The 12,083-nt window shown below is 33.5% G+C and overlaps 2 protein-coding genes across 2 annotated transcripts; one reads left to right on the top strand and one right to left on the bottom strand.

Annotated features, from left to right (window-relative positions):
• Positions 1–1,487: 1,487 nt before the first annotated feature.
• Positions 1,488–7,502, bottom strand: LOC128681179 (zinc finger protein 626-like). The gene is made up of 13 exons (XM_053764897.1): positions 7,286–7,502; positions 6,906–7,082; positions 6,365–6,553; positions 6,182–6,218; positions 5,826–6,018; positions 5,485–5,736; positions 4,894–5,151; positions 4,638–4,811; positions 4,008–4,211; positions 3,640–3,810; positions 2,994–3,183; positions 2,290–2,460; positions 1,488–1,929 (listed from the first exon to the last, which is right to left on the bottom strand). The coding sequence occupies exons 2-13, from the start codon at positions 7,029–7,031 to the stop codon at positions 1,867–1,869; spliced, it is 2,028 nt and encodes a 675-aa protein (XP_053620872.1). The 5' UTR covers positions 7,032–7,082; positions 7,286–7,502; the 3' UTR covers positions 1,488–1,866.
• A 231-nt stretch (positions 7,503–7,733) lies between these two features.
• Positions 7,734–11,740, top strand: LOC128681205 (F-box only protein 5-A-like). The gene is made up of 2 exons (XM_053764937.2): positions 7,734–9,102; positions 9,590–11,740. Exons 1-2 carry the CDS (start codon positions 8,071–8,073, stop codon positions 9,860–9,862), a joined length of 1,305 nt encoding a protein of 434 aa, XP_053620912.1. The 5' UTR covers positions 7,734–8,070; the 3' UTR covers positions 9,863–11,740.
• The last annotated feature ends 343 nt before the right edge of the window (positions 11,741–12,083 follow it).

The raw sequence follows: 12,083 nt of genomic DNA, 5'->3' as shown, positions 1-12,083 counted from the left end.
TTCGTGCTAGATCTCAATATTGTATTACAAAGGTTTATTCAAAGAGCGATAGTTTATAAAATGACTTAGCTACTTACGGAACGCAAAAGGATGTTTTCCCATTTATCACGGGTGCGGAAATCATGGGAAAACGTAAAGGCATCCCTCGTAAATCACAAATTTATTATTTCGCAGCGATATTTTTTCCATTGCATGTCCAATATTTTATACCGCTGTCTAAACATTTCGTTTCGTTGTAAGCGGTGGTGGTGTAATGGTTAAGACACCTGTGCTACATGTAGCATGAGTAGTGTCCCTTCGCATAGTTTACGAAATGTTTCGTCTTCTTCTTCATAGTCTTATTTCCTCATGGTTGAGGGTCGTGGTGGCATTGCGTGGTACTATTAATACTAATATTAATTAATGGAGTATTGCCTTCTCCATTTCAAACACAAGTTAATAATCAACCAGTGTGCAGGTCACGATGTTTTCTTTCACCGGAAGTAAGTGGTGGTCGATGAAAACTACTATACGTGTATAGAACATAGAGGGTCCTTTTTATCCAGAAATTCCCACGGGAATTTGACTTCATGAGGCTGATAACAGATATATAGTTTGCTTTCTTCTACGTTATACATATATGAAGCATATTATACTCCTACACACTATATAGTTACTATGGGGTAGGTAACAGAATAATATACATATAAAAATTGCGTTTATGTACGCTATATATGAACTATGCACTCAATGTATTTACACACACATTACACTACACTACCACTATCACGGAACACAGAAAACGTGGAAGTGGTATGACAAATTTAGTACAACACATGTCGCCAAGCTGTTTAACGACAGTGTGCCAAACTTTAGCGGATATACATTTCTGGTTTTTTATTGCGGTAAATACAAAGCACTCATAGTAACTACGCAATGTTCACGCATTCTCGTCTGCATGTGTCTGAGTTCGTGAACAGTGTGGAGCTGGCATGAAGACGATGCCGGCGATTAATCGCGTAACTTTGACACGCTTGACACGCCTACTTCACATTTCCATGTTTTCTGTTTTCCGTGACCAATATCTATGTATATCCATCTCACTCGTAACTTCAGTCAGACCTAACAATAACAATCAGAAAAGGGATTAAGAGTTGATATGTTTGCGTCGTTTCCCATTCGGATCATGCTGGATTAACCTACCTCGGCTTATCTACAAAGTTATCCAACCATACGACGCGATGAGGATTCAGGAATGTTAAGAGTAACGGCGGGATTAGTTTCAATCCGATTCATTGACCCGGTTTTATTACAATGCAGATTATTGTGAACTAACTATTTATTAAGAGGGCGCTCCCTACTCACTATATTTTTATTAAAAAAACAATTCCACAGGATCAAAATGGTGATGGAAAGATCCCATGGTGGTTCTAATCTTACTCAATTCAAGTATATATATATATATTTCTGCATACGTATATGGAGGCTAGTGATAAATAAAAGCAATGTTTAATACTGATCATATTTATTTGAGAAAATGTATACTAATGTAATATACTAATTATATAACAGTGCAATACGTACGCAATGACGCGTCGATGTGATGATAAATGTATTTACTATTTTAGACTATTTTAGGTTATTTTAGTTTCCCGACGACAGAAGAAGGGAGGAGTTATAAGATTAACGTATCTGTGTATATGTACCTGAACCGATTTGCTTCAAGTTTTATTTTATTTTAAAGATAATTTAATTGAGAATGTTTTTAGCTAAGAGCTAGCTCGGAAAAGGTTTATTCAGTGCTTTGGAAACTGTCAGCTCTTTTTCTAGCAGATGAGAAGATGCCAACAACTTCGGAGTCGGGTTTTCTTAATTTTTTTATTTAGTTTACATAGTCTCCGTTTGATCCTTATCTAATCCAATCGCTGCTAAATCGCTCTTGATGTATTCCTGAAAAAACAAAAATGCATCAACTAATTTTGCAGGGTTTTTTTTTATAGATGCGGGTGTTATTTTTATACTGCTGCGTAACTATATACTGTTTATTAGATAATGTAATGAGTCGATGTTATTCACAATCAGCATATTTTCAAAATTTATGAACCAAGTTCCTTTTCAACATTCTTTATTAACGTTTTTTAAGGTAACTGCTGAAATATTAAAATATCTATGAGAGCATTGTTGCCTGTCGGCTGCCTACGCTATGTGACCGGCGGTCAAGGTATGAGAAGGTGCAATGACAAGGGAAGATCCGGAGTGGTTCTACACACATCACATAATAATGACTAGTATTTCAATAAAATTGACCACCTCTGGTGGCAGATGCGAGTACTGGCGGTAGGTCTGCTGGTGCTGCGTCTGCGGCATCTTGTCCGGATGGCAGCGCATGCGGTGCGAGCGCAGCGTGGACGCGTACGCGAACCGCTCGTCGCACCACTTGCACGTCAGCGGCTTGTCTCCCGTGTGCGTGTAAAGGTGCACCTATCGACAATCACAGTATGTATTATTATCTGTATTAAGTATAACTTTATTTTACGAAAATTAAGTACTAACATAATGTACAACGGCAACTTATTTCCTACAGGGATCACTTACAGTCTTCTCTTGCTCTCCCTCCCCGCACCCCTCAGCCCGCCACGATTGACCTGCATGGGGGCGTTCAAAATTCAAATGTAGGAACCAAGTAGATCGGTCGGCCGTGCTATAGATAATTCTTTTGTGGAGACCATACCACGTAGAGTCTGAAACAGTTCTCCGACAATTGCTTCGTCTACGAACGTTTCGTCGACAGAATGTTTTGATATCGGGCGTTTGAACGACGGAACCCTTCAGAACGAACGATTCGCTGACAGAATAGAGGAGACATTCTGACTTCCTTTTTTAACACTCGAAGTCCCGTGGTAATATGAGGAATTATCATAACAAATACGCCACTTTGTTGTTTTCAGCGACAGTAGCGCCACGTCAGCAGGACTCCATTTATGATGCGGACTCTAGTAACAATAAGTAAGTACCTTGAGAGTCTGCCTCCTCTTGAAGGCCTTGTTGCAGTAATCGCAGATGTGTCTGCATCGCTCTTCATGTACCAGCAGATGTTTGCGCAGTGTACGCCGGCTGTTCAACACGCGACTGCACACGCCGCACGTGTACGATGTCCCTTCGTGCGTGTCCATGTGCGTAGACAGATTCGAGTGGGTCTTGAATCTGAAAATTTACAGTAATAAATGGCCGTAGTTGACTGGGAAAAATAAAATGCATGCGAAGAATGAAATGAATGAATGCTCGCTCCATATTAAATTTGTGACATAATTTGAATACAGTACTTATTTCATTTGAAGTTCTAATTGGTATTTGTATTCTAATTGGTTCAGCGCGACGTTAAATTACCGCCCATGCTAACGAAGTTGGCTCCACACTTATACAGAATTTTTACTTTATTTATGCCAAGTACGTACGTTTTTCATGTAGCTTTAAATAAATTCCACTAATATTATAAAGGCGAAAGTTTGTATGTTTGTTACTTCTTCACGTCAAACGGTTGTGGTCATTTTTATCCTGAAAGAACGCGATTCCCATTTGGTCAAAAAGTGTGACAATGGCGTTTTATACCATGGCGTAACACCCCAGTAATAAAAAAGCTGATAAAACAAGAGTACAGACGATTTGTAGCACTTCTTGCAGACGAACGGCTTGTCGTCGCTGTGTATGGCGCGGTGCTGGTGCAGCTCGCCGTTGGTGCCGCACGCGTAACCGCACTGGTCGCATACATAGCTTTTGATCTTTTCGTGCACAACGCGCTTGTGAGATGCACGCGACGACGGGGTCGTGAATCTGACAACAAAAAATCATATTTAACCATCAAAAATGCATCATAACAACCAAAAAAAATGCGGTTGAATTGAATATCTTCAAACTGTACCAACTTGAAAACTTTTTATTGCAAATGTGACATGGAAAGATGAAATTTCAGATATAAATAACTTTTAATTAACTACATATCCTAAAAAAATATCAAAAGAGAAACTTACTTCATGTCACACATGTCACAGTGATATACTTTTCTTTCTTCTATAGGTATATGAGACCGCTCGTGAGATTTTAAACTTTCTCTTGAATTAAAAATTTTGTCACAAGAACTACATTGGAACTTCCGGTCGGCCTTCGGTACGTGCATCAATTTGTGTTTCTCCAGCGCCCCTAGAGTTTTTGTTATTTTTGGACATTGATCACAACTAAAAATAAGAAAAGTGAAGTAGAACATAGTTAATTAAATGTGAAGAATTGAGTGTGTGCTAAGTGTGACCTTCGAGTCGCATATTTCTTGGCTCTGTCTACCCAGTAGAGGATAAAGACGTGATACAGAAGCGTTTCTCTAATATATTTATTACAAGCGGCACTTCAATTTATCGAAAGCGGTGCCGCCGCTCCCATGTCTCCCGCAGCGTGTCTTCTCATCTATCTCAAAATTAAAGAACTTCTATTTCGTCGAAGAAATACGCTACTCCTTAAAATTTTCCTGGTTACTTGCTGCACTTCCTATTTAATCGATTTTTTATTTCAGACACCTAAATTAATTAATTAATATCAGTACTACTAGCACAGTAATAGATAACTAATCTATTATTACTTATTCATAATCTATTATTATATGTACTTACCAGAAAGAATTCGGATTTTTATGATCTTGTACATGTTTGTACAAAACTGTTTTTGATGTAAGATTCACACCACATAAACATCGGACCTTTGGTTGTGTCTTATGATTGATTTGAGTATGACTCTTTAAACTGTACCAACTTGAAAACTTTGCGTTGCAAATGTGACATGAAAAGCTGCAAACATCAGTTATTAATAACTCTTATTAATAATTAACTATTAACTTAAAAATTGTAGAAATTGTACAAACAAACATACTCTATAAAATCTTTAACTTTGAGTTTACAATAGTCAATATCTGTTCTAGTTTTCGCCTGTTTTTCACGACCCTTATTAACTTTTTTTTCATTTCCCATTTTATGTTCCAAAACATGTTTGTACAGCATGCTTCTATTTCTTATACTAAAGCCACACAGTAAACAATTGACAATCAATTTACTCTGATGAATAAATGTGTAATGATCTTCCAATGTTGCCCATGTTTTTGTTTTTTCTCCACATTTATGACACTGGAGCCTGAAAAAGAGAAAATTCATGGTAATAGTAATTTGTGGAAATTTAAATGGATTTGTTATGTATAACATGTATGTGTGACATGTATGTCACATATGCTTTTTAACTTATTTTTGAAAATAATTATGAGATGAAAAAATTCTAGAAATGAGCAGGAATTTATTTTTTAAATAGGAATATTAAAAGCTATAGTTTCTTAAATAGAAGAAATCAATGACACAATAGGCCTTCAGTTACTATTTCCTAAGTTTGAAGACCTAATTAAAATGTTGTCTCATGGTTTTACAAAACGAAAGCAAAATCTGTTTTCCATCAAAATATAGTTAAGTAACTTACTGAACAAAATGTTTTGCTTTGAGATCCCCACAATTCTGATCATTTTTATGATCATATTCTTCTTTGGATTTATTTATCAATTTCTCACTTTGAATTTTATGTTCAAGCACATGTTTATACATCACATTTTTGGATTGTATTTTAAATCCACAAACACAACTGACAGAAACTTCGGACTGATGTATTTCTGAATAGTGGTCTTGTAATGTCTCCCAAGATTTTGTTTTTAAACTACATAAGTCACAATGCATACTGAAAAAAGACAATTACTTATTTGCTGTGTTTAACACACATATTGTAAGTACTTATGTATGTACATTAAAATACGAAACTCTACTCACTTCACAAAATCTCTTATTTTCAAATGAGGTTTCATTAGAAGTTCATTGAGATTTTCTACTTTCTCCTTTTTAAGTTCAGCAAGAGTAACATCATCTCCATCATCATCATCATCTTCAGAACTTCCAGCATCTAAGTGATGATCATCAAAATTTTCAAAGGATGTATTTTCATATTCTTCATTATTGATTGAGCCTAAAAGAAAAACTATTGTGGTAATATTGTTTACATAACAAGACCTGAGAAAAAACTAAGTTCATATTAAATTTGAATTAATGTTTAAGCTGTATATTTGTTTCTTAGTATAACATAGTGTGAGCTAATATAAAAATTATTAATAAACATGTGTTGTACTTACACAATACTATTTCATCAGCATTCAACTCAACTTTTATCTGAAAATATTAAAAATATATTAAACATTAATATTAAATTTATTAATATAAATTATTTTGGCACTAATAGAATATTTTTGTAATGGTATTTGCTAATAGTTTCAATATCCCATTTATAAAATACATCTAATATCGACAAAACATACCTCCGATTTTATATCTGAGTCCCCAAAATTAATAACTTCATCTTCAATCTTAACAGGTAAATTTTGTGAACAAATTTTGTTGAAATTATCTTGCACCTTATAGCATTCTAGAATAAATAATTGAAAAGAAACGATCCTCTCTTCACAATTCAAACAGATTTTAGTTGGCAAACTGTCACTTTCTGTAATCTGAAACAAAATATTATTTGAAAAGATCATTTTGAGAATTTATACACTGAAACATAGCAGACAAATCATTTTACTATGATTAAAATTTGATTGATGTCATATAATAATGAATCATTTAAAACAAACCAATTTTAAAAACTTAATCATAAACACATATGTAAGATCTGATTTTTTCACAAACATTTATATCACATTTTGTGGCTCAAATAGTGATCACAAAAAAATGAAATGATTTTTTCAAATTAACAGTCAAGTATTGGTTGTAAAAAATTAGAAACAAAATGGAATGAAGTGAGTGCAAAGAAAAAATAAACCCAATATTATTTAAGTTAATATAAGCTGAGATACTTACTGTGATTTGCATTAAGTCTTGTATCAATTTCAAGACATTTTTACTGTTACTATCGAACAAGTCTTTCGATAACTCTTCTCTTACACTCGCACAAAGTCTACACAAGTCCTTCACTATCACACTCATTATTTCAGTTGTGTAGTAGTTATTCAGTATAAATTAAAGTCGTGTTAATCACTGTAAAAACACAATTAATTAAATTATAATAAGAACAGACAACTGTTATATTTAGAATAATTATTATGTGATATAGGACAATAATATAAAAGGTACTGCTTTGTTACAAACAACAATTTCCATATATTACTTTTCATATACATGATTGAATAAATATACTTAATAATAATAAAATTATAGAAGAAATACTAAAAATACTTTACAATATTACAATAAACGCTCAATAAGTCTTGCATTTTTGATAAAGTTCACAATAAAATCCATTCAACCTTTATAGCAATCCATACCAAGGGTATATAGGTAAATAAAAAAATCAGTCTGACGACAAGAGTGACAACTGACATGACAACAACGCTCCTATCATCGTGACATAAATGTTTTTTTCGTAATGCCATGAGGAAAGGCAAAGGGGTCTGAAGCAAAGGGGCCCATACAGTCTCTCTCGTCCTCTCATCAGTTTTCCGGTTTCTTCTGCTAAACGACGGAGCCCAGAATCCGCTTATAAATATTTTTTCTCCTCCACTTCACATGATCTTACCTGCGTGTTTTTGTAAAGTTCCAATGTGTATTTATTTTCGTTTATTTTAAGGCTTGTTTTTTTTTTGTTTTTTTGTTCACATAATAATCGACTTTTTGACAGCCTGCCTTTATGTCCCAGTCAGCCAGTTCGTAGTTTCGTAGAAAAAAAAAATCAAAAAGCCGAAGCTTTCAATTATGGACGTTGTTTTTTTTGTTTTTAATTTTAATTGAATTATATTTTGTAGTAAAGGATATAGTTTATCGAAAGTACATAATATAAATAATTTCGTGTGTGGTAAATATATATAGTATGAAGCAAGTATTATGAGAATACCATAGCTATTTTTCTTGTACCGTGAGCTCTATTTCTATCGTGTTGGAATTATTTGAAGAGTGTAATTTGGCATAGTTAAACCTGAAATACCCTTTCAACATGTTCAAGATTAGATGAAGATTAGAGGAAATTATAATGGACGTCTCTGAGGCCGCGACGCCGTCGTTGCAAACTTACAACAACTTGATACTTTCCAAGAGTGCCGAGGACAGTGGATACCATACATCGTTTACTCCGGGTTCAATAGACCTTACGAGGATCTCAAATGAAAGTCCGTCTCTGCTTTCACCAAAGTTTGTTATCACTGGCCATGGTCATATTAAAGTTGCCAAATCTTGCGATTTTCATCGAGATCAAAGACATAATTACTCAACATTATCTTCAACAATCAATGATTTTGTAGATAAGCTTACTCCACAAAGACGCGGAGTGAAGAGGTCATATGAAAATGATTTAGATTCTACAAATACTAGTCACAGCTCTTCTATAGTTACACCTACTAGTATTATAGCTAGTAAAATACAAAAGTTAGTCTTTGATGATAATAAACAGCATTTTCCATTATCTTCAAGCATATCCTTAAGCAGTGAACAATTTGATTCTAATGAGCACATTCCCATATTATCTTATCCCACTACCCCAGTGAAAAAAGTTTGTAAAGGTAGCTGTAAGTTAAGTCCTTTTAATCGAAGAAAGTTTGCAAGGAAAGTGGAATTTGCTACTCATTCTCTATCATGTGATGGAAAAGCATTGCAATCAGCCAAATATAAGAAAAAATACAATGAAGAACAATCAAAATTGACCAAATATAGACCAAACCAGAAATTTGATATTATCAAATCATTGTTTGAAAAGAGCAGAATTCCTGTGGAGGCCATATTGAAATACCTGTCAAATGAAGATATATATAACTTCATTCGGGTTAGTGATACATGGCGTCATATTTGGGAGAATTGTTTAGCAGAGAAAAATAAGAAAAAACAGGAATATGTGAAATATCAAGAAGCAGTGTCAAGTAATGTGGAGAACTGGGAAAATGGGGTGATACCTAAGCTACCTGACAACATACAGGCTAGGACACTGAGGGAAATACAGAATGAAACAAGGCAACCTCAATCTAGCCCTCCGGGAACTCCAAGAACAAATAAGTTCCAAAAATTTACAAGAGTGAGTATTTTGTCCTCCTGAACAAATCCAACAGTCATATTATTTTTAATTTTGACTGTACCTGTGCTGTTTGCATCTTAATAAAGATATCACAATAGAGTTTGTGCTTCTTCTTCTTATTTAAGAGCTATGCTCTTGTCGGTGGAGTATACACCACGCCTCTCTATCCTCGACTTTGCTTTTAAGGTCTCGATAAGACACAACACCTGCCTTCTCTTTCAGTTGGCTTGCATAGCTTTTCCTCGGTCTCCCTGGACCTCTTCTTCCTTTCACCTTTCCTTCCAAAATAGTTTTAGATAAGGCATCATGGCGTATCAAGTGGCCAATCATTCTTTCCTTTCTATTTCTGTCAGCAGTCTTCTCTTTTCGTTTACCATTTCCAGCACTTCCTCATTGCTTTTTCTCTCTGTCCAGCTTATTTTTTCCATCCTTAGTTCCATCCAGAGTTTGTTGAGTAGTTTTTTTACTAATTTTGCTTTATTTTCAGGCAGCTACAGAGGATAGCCGTACTCAGTTGTCATGTGTGAAATGCCAGTATCCTGCCAAAGTAACCAAGGAGATGTGTGGGGAAACATGGGCTGAATGTACCAATGCAACTTGTGCCTACCAATTCTGCAAATCTTGTAAAGGAAAAAGACACACAGGAAAAAGTTGTTTGCAGTATGATCTAAATGAACCTAGTCCCTCTAAACGTAAAAAGAATTTCTATCCAATAAGCTCGAAAAAAAGTAAAAAGAACTTGTGCAGATTATTATGCTGACCAAAATTATGAGATTCAACTTTCAAAACCAGATTAAATATTTGAGTTGTTCAACAATTCAAATATATATTAATGAACACATCCTCACCATTACAAGTAATTAAAAAGATATTTTGCAAGTAAATCACATTTAGATCAAATGTGATCTATTTGGCAAATAATTTCATAGGGGGTCCCCCCCTATTTGATTGGATTCCAATTGAGATTTTTTTTGTGTTGATTGTCTGATTTAGTGCCATTTACTGTTTTAATATTTTGAACAGGTTCTCTTTTAGTTATAATATATATACCTCATTTGATTTTTTTAAATATGTGCCTGTACATGACATTTTTTTTTAATTTTCTAGTTAGTGCCTATAAGTACCTATATTTTAAGATTTGCATTAAATTAATTTGATATTAATTTTCAATTATTATGAACAAATTAAAAAAAGATTGTCGTATAGAGATGGTTGAATTTTATCATTATTTTTAAAGTAACAAGATTCTTACGGCAAACATTGTCTAGATATCACCTTAACATTAATTATACAAAAGTTTCTCAAAAAAGTTGGATATCAGTTTGGGTTATTGTGACACAAGCATTATTTAAAGTTCTTTGATTGTATATTGTGTCACCACCACAACACATTGAATGTATCTGTTTGACAAATCAACCACTCTTGGATAGTAAAGTTATACAGAACTGGTGTAAGAACCTCATTCTATATCCCTTATAAGACTGTTATAAACATCACTAAAAAAATTACTCAGTGATTAGTTATAGATTTTAGCATTTTAGATCTGCATTTATAAGCATTTGGTTGACCTATCATGAGCTCTAACTGTAGTATGAAGATTTTCTAAGGTAATAAAAGTAGTATTGTGCTCTCTCAAGGAATAGTCTCAGACTGGATGTATGTTGCACCTTAGATTAATTTTATACTAATGTAGAGAATAATGAAAACGTTAACACCTTATAAAGCCTTTGGGTATTAAATCAACGGAGTGACCACTCTTACAAGCATTCCCCTCTGCCAAAGATACAAAATATACCGGATATATAAAATATACGAGTTGGTGATTGTGTGCATAGTTTTTAAGCTTGTGGTCGGTATTATTTTTGTTTGTGTGTGCTGTTGACAATGCAATTCATAATAAAATCGTATTAAGATGATGCGACTTTTTCGTATATGCTCTCCGAGTGATTTAATGCAAAAAGTACTAAATAATGCTCAATAAACATTTTGAATCCCACCATGAATGACGTAGCCATTTTTTAGTTATAAATTTGATAAATGTAAATTCTAATTTAAGTAATTGATTCATTCCATTTTATTACAATGCAGCATTTTAATACTCTGTTAGTATTAATATTCTTTAAACATTTTGTATTATTTTATGTGTGATAAATAATAAGAATGGAACAAACAATAGCTTTATTATCCAGTAAGCTCATTATTTCTAGCAGTTTTTTTTTATTTCTACCATACATAAATTATTTAAATTACACTGTAGCTCAACTTTTTACCTACTTGTAATAATTGGAATATTGCAACGAAAACCAGTTCAAAGTAACTATATAATTTAAGCAGTTTTATTTGTCCCAATTGTTAAAATAAGTTGTAAATATTTTATGTAATACTTGTCATAGAGGGACCCATTTTTATTTGGAAATTTCATAATAATTCCTATTTAATTTTAATATGTATGTTATCTCCATAACACATTGTATACTAAACTGTGCAAATGTACATTTTGTTGATCTTGATCACCAACAAATTCAAACCCAACAGACTAGTTTCGTTTTAGTTATGTATGTTTTATGGAGATAATAAAATGATTCGAATAAATTCACGTTTTATTACGTAATAAAGACAATATTTTGACGCATAAAAAGCCTGTTTTGCTTTAGTATGGTACATTTTCAAATTTCATGTCAATTTCAACTATATTTTCAAAAAGGCGTCTCACTGTCTGGTATTTAGTAACAATATACTTACTAGCTGCTCTCTGGATTTCCGCTTCCGAATGAATTTTGCTATTACAAATTTCATGTTATTCCAGGTTTTATCCTAGATTTTACGTGATTCGACATAAATTATAAGTCCTCCATAATATATCAAGAAATAGAAAAAATCCCGGAGGATTGGGTATTGACATGACATTATTTTCTATTCAAGTATTTCAAGCAATTTTTGTGCATTATAGCGTGCACACATAAAAAACCTGTATAATAGAA

The sequence above is a fragment of the Plodia interpunctella genome, chromosome 2 (assembly GCF_027563975.2).
Source record: "Plodia interpunctella isolate USDA-ARS_2022_Savannah chromosome 2, ilPloInte3.2, whole genome shotgun sequence".
NCBI lineage: Eukaryota > Metazoa > Arthropoda > Insecta > Lepidoptera > Pyralidae > Plodia > Plodia interpunctella.
Note: the sequence above shows the minus strand (reverse complement) of the source record. Positions and strands in the feature narration are given on the sequence as shown.

Bases quoted from the DNA above. Each gene is read 5' to 3' on its own strand.
- LOC128681205 (XM_053764937.2), top strand. From the start codon at position 8,071: ATGGACGTCTCTGAGGCCGCGACGCCGTCGTTGCAAACTTACAACAAC. The intron at 9,103-9,589 runs GTGAGTATTTTG...CTTTATTTTCAG, and splicing joins AGTTCCAAAAATTTACAAGA to GCAGCTACAGAGGATAGCCG.
- LOC128681179 (XM_053764897.1), bottom strand. From the start codon at position 7,031: ATGAGTGTGATAGTGAAGGACTTGTGTAGACTTTGTGCGAGTGTAAGA. The intron at 5,152-5,484 runs GTAAGTTACTTA...TCTCTTTTTCAG, and splicing joins AAAGCAAAACATTTTGTTCA to GCTCCAGTGTCATAAATGTG. The intron at 3,811-4,007 runs GTAAGTTTCTCT...TTTTGTTGTCAG, and splicing joins TGTGACATGTGTGACATGAA to ATTCACGACCCCGTCGTCGC.